Genomic DNA, 15,130 nt, shown 5'->3' with positions numbered 1-15,130 from the left:
TTTTTTTTTTTTACAGTCACGCTGTAACGAAACGGTAATAACTTCTGACGAACGTGACGCAGCGCCGAACCCAAAATCCTCGCATTTTTTATGTGTGTGTGTGCGTGTGTATGTGTGTGTTATTCCCTATGATTTTTCTTTCTTTTTTTATTTAAACTAAAACAACTGCAAACTCGCCCATGACCAGGTGAAAGGTGAAGTTCAGTCTTCGTTGTTATGTGCGATTCAAATGCAACTGTTTATTTTTTAATAATAAACAATAAAAGCAATAGACATTATAATAATTGATTTGATCATTCACAGCTGCCAAATGAATCCGTTAAAATGACGGAATTGATTGGAAATATTATTTAAACGTTGTGACAGTGTTGGCTCTGCACTTCCCCGGTTCGCCTGCAGGGGGCAGCAGAAGGCTGTCGTCAACTTTACTGCCCTTGGCCGGTTTTATGGTCTGTGTTTATGGACTGGCCCAGAACAGGGCGACGTATGTTAGGACGTGTTTCTCCAACCATCGGTGAAAAGAATGGGTGATGCAAGAAGTGGAGCATTGTGCCCTCAGCAGGTTCAAAGTGTTTATTTTGTAACAGTTAATGCTTGCATCAGGCTTGCTGTAAGCTGCTTCTGCCTTTCCTAAGAACGCACTTCCTGAAAGACAAGGGTTTCAACATCTGTGAGGAAACTATGCTAGTTAGCTGTATGTCCAAATTGTGCATTGGAATACCTTGAAATGCTCCCAGGTCCTGATTTCAGAATAGAAGGCATCACCAGGGCACGAGGTGGTGACCAGCTGTCTGTGGCCATGCACAATGTAGTTGGGGACGAGTCTCCCGGCACTTACTGCACACTTGGTCAGCTGATCCCTCACCAGTTCCTGGGAATGCCGAGATGGCAGGCTAGCCATGTAGTTCCCAATGAAAGAGACGCCATAGCCCTTAGCGTTTTGGCCCAAAGTGTGAGCACCTTGCCAGTGCCAGCCACGCCCTTCATAAATGTACCCATCAGAGCCTGCCACAAAGCTGGAGAGAGGGCGGACCCTGAGATGTTTATCTTTGTCCTTCCATGTTTACCCTGTACAATGGTAGTAACGAACATGCATGCACAAATATATAATCTATGCACCCAGTAGTGTACTTCATATCCTGTCCTTGTTACCAGACAATTTACAGAAACATTTGACTTTGAACATGGCCTGTAAATCAAAAACCACACTTAGACATGCAGACATTAGACATGCACGAACAAGCCTGGACGAACCTGGCATTTACTGTACAGTAGATAATTGCATGTGTTGGGAATACAGCACCATGACAACAAGCCCCTGCACATCCTAACTCAGATATTGCTTAAAAAATGACCTGACGTACATACCTGTATCCAATGTCATCCCAGCCGCGTACCTCCTGGTGGAAGCGTTGCATGGCCCTCATGTCCCTGGAACATTCCTCAAAGGTCAGACAGGGCTGGCCGGGTTCATGGGTGTGATGGATGTACATGAATGAAAGTGGGAGGGACAGTTGGGTGGGCGTGCCTCGGTATGGTTCCGCACCCCACTGACAACGGGGAATGATGGTAGGACAGTCTATCAAACAAAAGGATTTTTTTTCTTGTTTGAGCAGACCCTTCATAGATCACATTGTGACAATGGTGAAAAGATGATTTTACTTAGAATAATTGCAATGACATTCTGTAATTTACATCTATATATACATATCTCTAGCATTTCTTTAGACCTTTTTTATGAATAGCATGTGGAATTAATTATAACCTTTGGACAACTGTACCAATGTATCGCTAACTTACCCATGTATCTGTGGAAAAAAGTTTTCACTCCTTCTTCCACCATAATCTGTAGCTTTTCTGTGTCCATCTTGTATTTTTTCCCTTTTTGATGCGTAGCCAGTGCCCATGTGATCTGCTTCCTCAGTGAGGCTGAGCCAACAAGCTTCTTGAAATTGTTCCTGCGCAGGCGTCCAATAAGCCTTGGAGCACTGTCCAACCCAGTGGACCCCAGCCAATGACTGTAGTACTTCTTCAGCAGGCTGCTGAGACTGGTGGGATGACGGGATGGTTGGGACACCTCCCTTCCCAGTATTACTCCATCCATTCCCCCATTCACCAAGGCTTCAGTGGCTCGAGATGGCTCTCCAGTTAGGGTAAAAATTTTGGGCGAGGTCACGCTATCCCAGCAACCATTGGTGCCGAGGAGATTGGTTGTTGCAGGCTTTTCATAGTGATGCAGGAAGGACACAGCAAGATTCTTTGTCAGAGCTAGAGGGTACAGGCCATGAACACGACTTCTGGTCACTGAGAGGAGTCCGGCTTCAATGCCCAACAACACAGGGGCCAGAGCAACAGTGGTGCCATCAGCAGTGAGCACCACACCCTTCTCAAGACCTGTTTTTGTTACCTTGTGAATTGTGACCTTGGAGATGTACTGAGAGATGGTTGCATTGGAAACTATGCTGTCACTGTTATCAAGAACATCTAGGTATCGGTGGATGAATGGATCTTCAAGTCCAGCTGTTTTACGCAGGACCTTCACCACCTCAACAGGTTTTAGTTTGGGGGCCTGGTCCTCCACCCATTTCACAACTTGGATGAAATGATCCATGTGACTGTATAAATCTTCTGAAAACCAACCCACAGTAATTCAGATTATTTATGGAGGAATCTCACCCCCCTCACCGAATAGTCATTACAATTTAACAAGCATTGTGATAAGACATTGTGTTTGGACAAAAATAAGTTGTTCATTATACGTACCAGGATTACGAGAGGAGACCTCCACCACAAAAATGGACAACAGCCATATCCAGGAGCAATCCATGTGGAAAAGTACTTGAGCTGCTTTCTCCTCCTGTGTGCCAGACGTATTTTCCGTCTGGACTATTTTCACTTTGAAGGTCTTATGTAAGCACTGCGCAGTAAAACACCTCTGATTGTTATCAGAGAAACTATATAATGGGTGGGAAGTTTACAGGTGCTGTGACTGCACAATGCTTGTGTTTTTAAATGTGAGTGTGTGTTCGTTTGCTTCAGTTCATTAAGAAGAAAAATGTTCTTTTTTCGGTGGTGAGCACAAGAAAAACAGTGAATACATGTTCTTTTACAGAGCAGAGCAGTCTACAATGCTGTCTCTGAGTTTCAGTTATTGCAATTTCTAATTTCCTTCAAATGAGACAAAGCATGTATTGTGCTTTTGATTGACAGAACAGAACTCTGTATCATTTGGAGAGACTAACTGGAAATTAATATGCATGCTGAATTCTGTATTGCATTGGGACAGCTGTCACTAGCCACAATTTTTGCAGGGGTAATCCCCCCTAACCCCTTCCCCCAATGCAAATTATGCCTAGGGATGACACTACAAAACCAAACATGTGACACAATATTCCTCATCTGTACTGGGTGACCCAGATATTCATATATTTTCTATATGTGACAGTCAATGAAAAAGGTTTGGACTCACCTGGTTTACAGTAATGTTAAGTGAGGCCCTACTTGTGTTCAAACAATCAACTGCAAAATATTAAGCTAATTAATGTGCTTCTTTGTAATTTGGGTTTGTGTGTTAATTTTATGGAGAATATGAAAAGAAAGGGTCTGTCTCAGGTTGGAATTCAACAGTTTTTGGCCAAAAGAGTAAATGTGCCTGCTACTGAAAATGGCAGGAAGAGGGCAGGAGAAGATGGCAGATCATAGGCTGGCGAAGAGCAGGACACCTCCAGTCCTACGTCATCATGTCAGAAATCATTTAGGGAGAGCAACAACAGTTAATGCTGTAATATATGAAAAGTTTAATATTGCTCCTTTCTGAAATGACATAGAAATTCAAGGAATTGTCCCACATCAGTCAAAGTCAAGTCAAGTCAAAGTCAGCTTTATTGTCAATTCTGCCACATGTACAGGACATGCAGAGAATTGAAATTACTCTCAGACCCATACAAGTAACATTAAATACAAAACAGTAACATTGAATACAAAGGTATAAATACAATTTTAAAAAACACAATATACAATTTTAAAAACACCATATACAAATAAGGGCACATGGTGGAGAGTGCAAACATTATGTTTGTCTGATTTACCAGATATATTTTCATAAATTAATTTCAACCTTACCAAAACCAGGGACTGTGATTAAGGATGTTCGACAAAATTTTGGCCCCTTTCTGAATATTGAGGCCCCTTGATGGCCTCTTACTTAAAAAATCCTTGCTCTGCCACTCTGCCAGGACCTTTATTTTGAAGTTAGTTTCTTCAAAGTGGAACCCCACACCTTTCATTTAGCCTTGCAGTGCAGGACTGTGTTTGGAGAATATTGTACTTGACAATGAAATCGAGCGACAGAGAGCTTCTGTAGACTGATGTGAAAAAAATTAAACATGTTTTATGCCAGATTCATTTTCTGTGATGAAATCTGGTGTGATAAAATATGTACAGAAGTGTCTTTGTAATGAATAAAGTGAAAGTGAAAGCCTAAATGATAAATGTGAGAAACACTAAGCAACTATTTAAATTCATTTTCCATACATGTATAAGTTCTTTATGTAAGCCTATGATTCGGCAGAGACACACTGACTCTCCTGGGGGCTTTGAAGCCTGCAAGGGTAATTTTCTCCCTTCAGCGTGAAACTGGCTCTGCACAGAGCAGCTATTCTAGCTGCCAGGGCAGATGGTGTCTGGGTGGCACACAACAATGGCGACCTCTATTTCTGGAAATAGTGTCAACTAGTGATGAGCAAACACTGCCACTCTGACAGATCTGAATGGACCGCATGGCAAAACTGTTAAATCTTCGTGACATTTTTAATGCAATGAGTGGGTGACATCTATTGGTGACAAAGAAAATGGCATGATGATTAATTTTTCTGTATCACTGCAGTTAAAATGCGAGTGGGAGAGGAAATAGAAATAGCACCTCCCCAATTGTTTATGGAAAAGTCCAGTGATTCTGAAATATATTTGCGTTGCAAAACCAAACTAACCCCCAAACCATGAAAACACATGGCGTCAATAAAATCTAAACCAGATAACAAATAGATCTGTCATGATCCGGTTCAGCAGGGGTTGCTCCAGGTCCAGAGTTCGGACCGGAGTTTCATGTTAGTCTTGTGTGATTATGTTTCCTGATTGTTATCACCTGTTTCTACATGTAGAAATCTATCCTGTTTGTGTCTTTTCGCCGATGTGTCATTGTGTGGAAAAGAAAGTTAAAGTATGATTTGAAATAGGTGAAAGATTATATTTCTTATTATAGGTACATTTCAATTTAGAAATAGAAAAGCAGATGGTTAACGCAAATGCAAATTCACTTTGTTTTTATTTGTCTCTCTTATTAAACATATTTTGATATCTTGTTTAAAAGCTAATGAATTATATCTATTTACTTATTTTTCTTTAATTATATCTATGTACTGAGTCTTTCCTGTTGTTATCCGTAATCTAGTCATAGTGTGGTCCTGCACTACCTCGGTTCACCTGAAGAGGGAGGCAGAGAGCTGTAATGAATTAGAACAGATGTAGTCTTTTGATAGACTTGTTCAGTACGGTCTGATATGTTTGGAAGATGTCAGGAAGCTTTTTTTTTTTGGTTAAAGGAATGAAAGAATGACTTGCACTATATTGGCTGTAAGTTGCTTCTCCATTCTTAAGAACGCACGTCCTGAAATAAAAACAGAGCAAAACAGTTGCAAATAGAGTTGCCTGTTAAGAAACAGCCAATGCATATTGCTAGAACGTAATTAAGTACAGCTACATCAAACACGCATACCTCAAAATGTGACCAGGTTCTGATCTCAGAATAGAAGGCATCGCCAGGGCAGGAGGTATCGACTGGCTCTCTGTGCCCATGCAGAATGTAGATAGACATGAGTCGTCCAGCACTCACTGCACACTGGGTCAGCGGATCCCTAACCAGCTGCTGGGAATGCTGGAATGGTAGGCTGGTCATGTAGTCCCCGATAAATGCAATGCCATAGCCCTTAGATTCGTAGCCATAAGTGTGGGCACCAATCCCAGCCGCGTCCTTCATAATTGTATCTGTCAGATCCTGCCACGAAGCTGGAGAGCAAGTTTGTTGTTTTGCTATGTAATTTACTCATTCTACCTTGGAGCTAAATATAAGGAGGAAAATGAAGCTGGATGCTTGAACATATGAAATTTATATATTTCAGTACATGCTTGAAAGTGTGATAGATGTACATGTACATAAGTGGGAGGTCTAGCTGGGTGGGTGTACCTACGTATGACTCCGCCCCCCACTGACAACAGAAAATGAGGGCAAAAGAAGGAGAAAAACTGAGCTTCACATGTATACTTGTTATGGTATGGTATGATATTAGGGTGGTAGTAGCCTAGTGGGTAACACACTCGCCTATAAACCAAAAGACCCAGGTTCAAATCCCACTTACAACCATTGTGTCCCTGAGCAAGACACTTGTCTATAAGTTGCTCCAGTGGGGACTGTCCATGACTGTAAGTCGCTCTGGATAAGGGCGTCTTGGGGTAGTGGTGGCCTAGCGGTAAATGAAGCAGCAATAACAAAGCAGCGAGCAATAACGTTAGCAACGTAAAGCAAAAAACGTTACATTTCCTTGTGATTGAATGCTAACTCTGTTTTCTCATCCATACATCCCTTTCTTGAATAGCACATGCAATAAAAACCTCCAGCGCACTCGATGCCTATCCCTATTTGTATGTTGGAATGGAAATGTATTATGTATGGTTTTAAAGTGAAAGTGAAGTGCTTGTCATTGTGAAAAACAGCACAGCACACGGTGACACAACAAAATGTGTCCTCTGCTTTTAACCATCACCCTTGGTGAGCAGTGGGCAGCCATGACAGGCACCCGGGGAGCAGCGTGTGGGGACGGTGCTTTGCTCAGTGGCCCCTCAGTTGCGGATCGGGATGTGTCGTATATATAGAGAAGGTTATAGAAGGTTCTAGAAGTTAGAATTAATGCTCTCAGGCAGGGCTCTCAAAACTTTATCTTGGAGTGCACTTGAACATTTTTGCATTCAGGCTCATTGATTCAACCTTTTGGACTCCTACCGCAATGCCAACTCACACATAGAATAATTCTAAAGTAATTTTGTGAGTAATTGATGGAGGGATACGTACCGAAAAAACCCTGAGATATTAAAGATCATGGAGAGGATCATGGTAATCAGAGACTGATATAATCAGTTTAAGACTTTTGAAGGCCGGTCCAATATTAACTGAAAGTAAATGGCATAGAAATGCAGAGAAATGCTGGTGTGCATTTTGAGTGATTAAAGTGCAATTCATTGGCTTGAAATCTCCCCAGAATCCAATTCTCTTGAAATCTGGTTACTGTTGAGTGGCGAGCAGAGTGGTGAAAGGGCACTGATCAGGCATGAGACAAAACAAAACAGTTGTTCGTTTTCACTTTTTATTAGAAGGTGAAAAAAGAAAATAGGTAGTAAGAATAAATACACATCGAAACACTCTTTTTGTTCGCAGTGCTATAAAGGAACGTTCAAGTCTCGGCACTATATAAAGCTCCATATAAAACAGGCCAACGTGGCAAAATGTAAACGGGTTCTGTCTATAGGCTGCCACATCCATGTAGACGACGCTTTGCTAAAACACGTAGCCTAAGGAGATAAAGGGTGGGTGGCTTCACCTCGATTTACCACACCACGTGCCTGAATCCTCAGGGCCTGGCCTCTTGACCACTCTATGCACTCGCCCTTTGGGCGCACACACCCACCCGGGTGGGGGGGGACGGACGTCCGTGGCACCCTGCGCCGGCAGGTGAGGCGGAGTCTCTCTGAGAACCTCGCTCACCGCGAGTCGGCCTCCCGGCTATTTTCTGCCCTCAGCGGCGGCCAGCCATCGCGTGCTCAGCAGATGACACACCGGTCCTTGCCTTGGCTCCCACCGACCGCTTTCTCCTTGATGTACATCAGGTCGCTGTGGACGCTCGGGCGGCGGGCGAAGGGCGCCACGATGCCGTACGCGTCGCCGTCCTTCAGCTTTTTGTTTCGGAGCGACTTCCGGTGCAGCACGTCACAGTACTGCAGCGACACCTTCCTGTGGCGGTCAGGGCTCATCTCGTTGGGCAGCTTGGCCATGGCGAAGAGGGCGTGGAACATCTGGTCCACGTTGGAATTCCGCTTGGCAGAGATCTCGAAGTAGGCACACTGCTCCTCCCCATGGACGAGCTGCTCGATCTCCTCCTGCTTGACCTCCCGGTAGAATTCACGGTCGCACTTGTTGCCGCAGATGACCAGCGGGACGTCCACATTCTCCTTCGTCTTGTTTTTCAGGCATGACTTGGTCTCGAAAATCTGCCTCTTAAGGCGCTGCACCTCCTGGAAAGAGTCTTTGTTGTCCAGACTGAAAACCAGGATGAAGACATCACCTGAGGAAAGACAAAAATGCACTTGTTAATACACAAATCCTGCGTACTTCCCATCGAGTTATCGCACAGACTGGACTACAGCGGTCAGACGCTTCTCGTTCACGTTCATGTGTGGCCGAACTGAACTGAGGTCTCATCGCTTCACTTTAAGGCCAGCGCATCACTGATTTTGTGCATTATCAAATTCAGAGCGGGAAACAATCCAACTGGTTTTAAATACAGTCCAACATTTTCAGCCCAGTGATCGAGTTCTATCGAATACGTGCAAACGACCGAACGATATCTGAGGTAATATTCCTCCCATCAGATGACTTTTACAAGTCCAGCCGCGGAGCGGGACCGTTACCTGTGAGGATGGAGAGCCTCCTCATCGCGGGGAACGGGTGGTTCCCAGAGGTGTCCAAAATGTCCAGCTGGTACACGTCCCCGCGGATGCTGTAAAATTTCCTGTGGAAGTCCTCGATGGTCGGCGTGTACTGGTCGTCGAAGCGCTCGTTCAGGAAGCGCGAGACCAGGGCCGTCTTTCCGACCTTGGTGGAGCCGAGGATCACCATCCGGTAGCAGTTCTTGGCGGGGATGTCGAACTCGTTTTCCGACGGCGACGTCTTCTTGATCATGTCTGCGGCGCGTGGCGTCTGGCGAGGGTTTCCGGTGCTGACGGTGCCGACGCTGCAGCCGGGCTCCCGGCGCCGGATTTATACGCTGCGCGCCGCCCCTCTCCGGCGCGTCATCCATTACGCACCGCCGCCGACAAGCCGGGTGATGCTGGCGGGGACGCGTCTTTTTTTTTTTTTTTTTTTTTTGGCGTCAGCCCGTCCCGTCCCGTTTCGCTTCGGAGCTTCGGAGTCTCACGCTGGTTTGTTTTTGATGGGGGGAGATGAGCGTGAAGCGTCCGTCCGGATTATTCTGAGGGATCAAACAAGCGCTTTGTCACCAGCGCGATGTGACAGCCACATGTCGCCGATCAACCAGGATCGTATGAGATAATCCAATATTACCTGGGATGCATTATTCATTATTATTCACGTAACAACCGCAATAACAATACGCCGTCTGTAAGAGTGTTTCGTTGGTTTTATTATATTTTGATGATTGCATGCAATGATATGCAATTTGATCTATATGCAATAAAAACATTGCATGCATTATAAATCAAGCTCTTCGGTTTGATTGACAGTTCTTTTCATGTGCAACACTGCATTAAACCACAAGAGGGACTGCTGGAGATCCTGGAGATCCAGCCGGGATTCGTGATGGACACTTTCACAGACCAGTGATATTTAAATTAAATGAAATCGATCATTCAGAAAACATGTAATTAATCAGTCTGAGAAATAAAGAAAACCACAAAAACAAAATGAAATAAATGGGTAATGCTAAAATGCAGTTTAGAGTTGGACCTGTTGCTCTAAAAGTAATAATAAAAGAATGCTCCCCGGGCGCCTGGCATGGCTGCCCAGTGCTCAGGGTGATGGTTAAATGCAGAGGACACATTTTGTTGTGTCACCGTGTGCTGTGTATCACAATGACTTTGCACTTCACTTTTACTTTCACTAACCTATTCACAATGCCATTTTCACATGAACTCATATGCATTATTGTAAATTTCTCTACTGATCGACTAACTATTAATCCAAACACTAATATGACTGCATCTTTTTTTTTCAATATATACTTATGATTCTCATATATATACTTATGATTCAAAATATACGATTGATTCTTATATATACTTATATACTTATAATTCAATATATACTTATGATTCTGAACTGTGATTAAGGCTTTTGTTAAAGCAGATTTGTATGCAAGTGTTCCTGCAATCAAATTACATCCTTTTTTTTTATGGATCTTGAACTCATATCTGTTCTGATGTTTTTTTCTACTCTCATCTCACTGAAATTAATTGCTTTTCTTAAAAAACCCATATTATTAGTTCAGGATCTTTGTCTAATTTGATTCTAACCTGTGGATCATGTGACTTTGGCGTGACCTTACAATCATCCAGTAATTGTTCCGTCAAGGGCCATCAGAAATCAACTCTGCGGGTGGCCTGACGAGTATTGACCAGCTTTCTGCATGGAGCAAGCCACCGTACCCGGCAGGGGGCTAAAGATAGGCTGTGACTCACAGTCGAATCACTCGTCACTTATCCCGGCGTTGTCCTGGCCTCTGCTCCACCTCCAGACAGCCCTTTAATTCCTGCCCCCAGAAATCCCGTGAAAACAAACAGAACTGACGAAACATTGTGTTTAGTCCCTAATGCTGAGTGCGCCAGGACGACGTGACGTGGTTTGGGGAAATTCAGTTAATAAAAGTTTCCTTACTTGCTTTCTGGGATGTTGTGCACACAAACGCTACTGTTCATGTAATAATACAACTGCTGTTTCATACAAAGAAATAACATATTCCCAGTCTAGGAATAGAGTATGACTGATTCCTGTAAAACTACTAGCGTTCCAAATTTAAACAATGATAACAAAAATTACTGCTTTAAAATGGTCTACTTTTTACATGTATTTTTTAAAATTAACTATGGTTCTTAAGACAAGTTCTGGAAGAGATTCGGTGTTGTCTATATTTATCATACTGATTATTTTTTTAGTTTGTCATGGAATTGCAATTTACATTGCATCTTATTTACGAGCATACATCATTCTGTAATTCGGTCAATTACTACAGTTGACCAAAGCTTGGTTACATGATAAAGCTTGGTTTCGTTGTCCCTCACCAAACCCTTTAAAGAATTCAGTGTTGACAGGTTGGCTCCTCAGTTGCAGGGGGTGGTTTTTATAATGTAGGTGGGCTTGCTGGCTGCTGCTGAACTGGCTCATTTTACTGTAATTAGACCACTGTGTTCCCAGCTATGAATATGAAGGAAACACGTGCCGTGATATTAGCAGTCTCCGGGGAGGGTGGAGGTTCGGAAGGACAGAAAGTGATTATTGGAGTCGGTAGAACACTGGCTGCAGCCACAAGCTGAAAGGTCACCTCTTTGTGTAATACTGCGGGGAAGGTGTGCTAGAAAACAGAGCAAATGAGGGTTGCCCATGGATGCCCCAGAGACAGAATTAAGGCTAGCTGTTCCCTCTGCAGTGATGTAATGGGTCCTGAAGCTGGAAAAATGTTGGAAAGGTGAAACCCAACAACCAAGTCCAACTTCATGAAAATTTGGAGGGTCCAGCATTAATCATCTGCACACAACACACACAGCTTCACCTCACTTCTACAATATTCTGAGAAGACATGGCTAAGTTTGGAAAATTTCTTGGCTGTAAGAGAAGAATTGCTCTCGCTGTGTCCTACCTACAGGCCCACCAGGTTAACCTACATCGATTCTCATCTCTACATCAACTGGCTTCACCTCCAATGTAGCAGGGATGTATTTTTATTGTGTCTACAGAAAGGAAGCAAATAGGGTTCAGATGATGGATTATGTGTTCAGAACATTCCATTATTCAACATGTATTATAGTAAATAACATAAATAACAACATCATTCAATCTGAATAACTATGTACCAAACTGTAGAATGGATGGGTAGATGATCTGAACACAGTTCAGGACATAAGTAACAGTTTCACAGGGCAAAGACGTTTGAAATATCAGGTAAAATATCAGGTTAAAAAAAACAGTGAAGTCTAATAACACAGCGCAGGTGGAGTCTAAATGATGCCCTGCATCTGCTGTTCCCAGTTATAATAAGATTTGCTGTAGACTTACTGTGTAGAAAAGTGTTCTTTTTACAAAAGAATTTCCATTACTTTTCCATGACTTTTCAATCACTCTAAGGCAAATTTATGTGACCATATGTTCTCTGAAATTTCTGTGCAAAAACAAACCAAAAAAAAATTTACCAAAATATTACAAAAAGCTTAACTTAAATGACATTGTTTCTTCCTGCATGTTCATGCAAACCCGGGTGTGAGTTAAATTGGTCCCGTAGAGCATCAGCAGATATTTACAATACTCTTAACAGGAGGTGCTGGAACATAGAAGCAACGCATGTAGGACCATGTGACGTGGATCTCTATCTAAAGCTAGCAAAGATACAATAAGCCTGTGGCTTGTTTTAAATATTGTAGTTTTAAATGAAGATAAACATTTCTTGCACAGCCTTACATGAGCAAGGAGCACTTCCTTATACATTCATGTGTCAATCAGATTTCAGTGACTTCTCCATTATGTTTTTGTGTTTATTTTGTATTCTACAACTTTTTAAAGACTTTTCCAGGTTTTTAATGACTGTAAGAACCCTGTCAATTTACCATCCAATATTCGCATTCTCAAGTTCATCAAGCAGTTCATTACCATTTAACCATATGTGTCTTAATTACATTCTTACTCTTCCCCGTATTCTAAATTGTACTAATAATGACTCAACAGACACTTGATTCAACTTACTTAGCTCGTAGCATAAGTTCAGTCTACATTTGAGTCTGTTTATCGACTATTGTTTGGTTTCACTGGTTTGTATCGCTGTGTGCATTGTTATTCTGTTATTCTTGCACTGCTTGTCTGTCACACACGTGCACTTCATGTCAATATGTAACCTTGCTTGAATATTGCATGTGGCACAAGGTTCTGGAGAAACGTTGTTTCATTTCACTATGCACTGTCTGACATGTATGTAGCATGAACATGTCTTGACTTAAAAAAGAAGTAAGACCCTGACAGACACTCACACACGAGCAGCCAATTATTCTATACATTACTTGAGGCAGATTTCTTGCACCAGGTAGACACACAGTTCAGCAATACTGGATCATATTTAAATCGTGAATGTGTCAGATGTGTGATTTCATATAACAGGTTCTAGCCCAATTCAGCAAACACGCACCAGACTAATCAAATACAGAGCTACCGAGCAATGTGATGCAATAAAGCCAGGCTCAGACAGTAAAGCAATAAACCAGGATGCTAATTTGATTCATTTAAAATGTGATGTAAGACTGGGGTCTAAATTCTCCTGTTGACTCATGTCTCTATTTCCCTCCTTTCTTCATCTGCTCAGCAATAGCCGCTTACGGTAAGACACAGTAAATGTAATAAAAAACATTTGCTTCTCTGGTCATAATTGTTGGCCATGGCAATATAATGTACTTACTGTACACTACACATTTATAATATGTATGTATAGTATAATATATGGGCCTATTTATTTTGGATTTGATCTCATTCAGCTCGAGTAAAGCAGTATCTACGACTCACTTCACAAAATACTTTCGATTTTGGAATAGAAGGAAAGACAAAATGGAATTCAAATGTTGTCAAATATTAATATGTTATATTTAACACTGATAGAAGCTGATCAATTGGGGAATAAGTATAAAAGAAAATATTGCTGCAGCCTCTTAACTTTTTTTCAGAGTTGTAGGTGAACAAGTTAATTGGTACTGTGATGTATACACGAAATAACACATAGTAGTTGTATTAAGTGTTCATTAAAACGTACATGTAATAACAATCACAATTACCTTATTAATTATAAGACAAACAGAAAGACAGACAGAGATATGTATATAAATATTTAGATAGATAGATGGACAGATAGATAGAGAGATAGGTTGGTAGTAGGATAGTCTTATTATTTAACAAATTGAATCAAAAGACAAAAAATACCCAGTTTGCATAATATTTTATTCATTTTATTGGGAATGCCTACTTTTTTTTTTCTAAATATTTTTGGGTGAAATCTGAGCTGGACCAGAGCTGGGAGGCTTGGGTCATTATAAATGTCTGCCATTTCTCCTCATGATGTCACATTTCCTTTCTTTAAGGAGGTCGCTGTCACGGCCGTTTGGCATGGCGAGGCAGGTGAACTGCGATGATGACAAAACTTGACGAGGAAGAAGGGAGCAGTCGCACGACATCACGAAACAGGGGTTTAATTTGTGATGAACAGGACAGGTGAGACATCGGGTAACTGGTGAACATGTAACATAACATTTACATTTACATTTACATTTACATAACAAACACCCGACAGTGAACAGACACATACAGGGCAGCTTTATACATCAGACACAGGTGAACACCATTAGGAAACATTACACAGGACTAACGTGAAACTCCGGTACGGATCCTGGACCAGAGTAACCCCTTCCGGACCGGATCATGACAGTCGCTAATGTCTTTGGAATACTTTACACAACTCTCACTTTCCAGGAAACCTAAGTCTCTACACTATTCTACCACTGTTTGTTTGAAAAAACCTAGAGCTCATTTGAAAGTGATTTGCAAAATGAGCACCTCAATTGGAAAAGAAGTTACAGCAATCAATGTAATCATTATCATCCAAATGCCCTTTAAAATGTGGTCTCTGCATCTTATCAAATAGGTATGGTCCACAATGATTTATCTTGATTGCTTTATGTGATCAAGTTTTTTCCATTTCTATAAAATCCACAGTAAACACTTTTCTTAGAAAGATTAATCATAGAATCTCTGTGTCTTTCCAAAAGTTCTTGGAACAAAAACCATCTCTATCTCCATCGAGAGCATTGCCCGGTCTCCATGTCTCCTGATATTTCTCCATTTGCCTTTGTTGGCCTGTTTTTTTCTGAGCACCATTTCTGCTCTCAGTGTCTCCAGCACTTATGTGGGGAAAGTGGGTTAATTGGATGCAGAGCACGGGAAGAAGATGCTCATGGCTCTGACATATAATCAGATGACCGTTTGACATTTTTGACGTTCAGCTTCCTCTGGACGCCACAGGTGCACCTGAAGAGCAAGCCACGA

At 42.0% G+C, this 15,130-nt stretch overlaps 2 protein-coding genes across 2 annotated transcripts; both read right to left on the bottom strand.

Moving 5' to 3' along the window:
• Positions 1 to 558: 558 nt before the first annotated feature.
• On the bottom strand, positions 559 to 2,873 carry pglyrp6 (peptidoglycan recognition protein 6). Its single transcript, XM_028986088.1, has 5 exons — positions 2,764 to 2,873; positions 1,801 to 2,628; positions 1,369 to 1,579; positions 722 to 1,016; positions 559 to 645 (listed from the first exon to the last, which is right to left on the bottom strand). Exons 1-5 carry the CDS (start codon positions 2,825 to 2,827, stop codon positions 631 to 633), a joined length of 1,413 nt encoding a protein of 470 aa, XP_028841921.1. The 5' UTR covers positions 2,828 to 2,873; the 3' UTR covers positions 559 to 630.
• Positions 2,874 to 7,450: 4,577 nt separating this feature from the next.
• LOC114793921 (dexamethasone-induced Ras-related protein 1-like) lies at positions 7,451 to 9,064 on the bottom strand. Its single transcript, XM_028986091.1, has 2 exons — positions 8,737 to 9,064; positions 7,451 to 8,390 (listed from the first exon to the last, which is right to left on the bottom strand). Exons 1-2 carry the CDS (start codon positions 9,005 to 9,007, stop codon positions 7,870 to 7,872), a joined length of 792 nt encoding a protein of 263 aa, XP_028841924.1. The 5' UTR covers positions 9,008 to 9,064; the 3' UTR covers positions 7,451 to 7,869.
• Positions 9,065 to 15,130: the final 6,066 nt, after the last annotated feature.

This window comes from Denticeps clupeoides, chromosome 7 (assembly GCF_900700375.1).
Source record: "Denticeps clupeoides chromosome 7, fDenClu1.1, whole genome shotgun sequence".
Taxonomy (NCBI): domain Eukaryota; kingdom Metazoa; phylum Chordata; class Actinopteri; order Clupeiformes; family Denticipitidae; genus Denticeps; species Denticeps clupeoides.
Note: the sequence above shows the minus strand (reverse complement) of the source record. Positions and strands in the feature narration are given on the sequence as shown.

Bases quoted from the DNA above. Each gene is read 5' to 3' on its own strand.
- LOC114793921 (XM_028986091.1), bottom strand. From the start codon at position 9,007: ATGATCAAGAAGACGTCGCCGTCGGAAAACGAGTTCGACATCCCCGCC. The intron at 8,391-8,736 runs GTAACGGTCCCG...GTCTTTCCTCAG, and splicing joins GAGGCTCTCCATCCTCACAG to GTGATGTCTTCATCCTGGTT.
- pglyrp6 (XM_028986088.1), bottom strand. From the start codon at position 2,827: ATGGATTGCTCCTGGATATGGCTGTTGTCCATTTTTGTGGTGGAGGTC. The intron at 1,580-1,800 runs GTAAGTTAGCGA...TTTGTTTGATAG, and splicing joins TTTTTTCCACAGATACATGG to ACTGTCCTACCATCATTCCC. The intron at 1,017-1,368 runs GTATGTACGTCA...CCCTCTCTCCAG, and splicing joins TGGGATGACATTGGATACAG to CTTTGTGGCAGGCTCTGATG.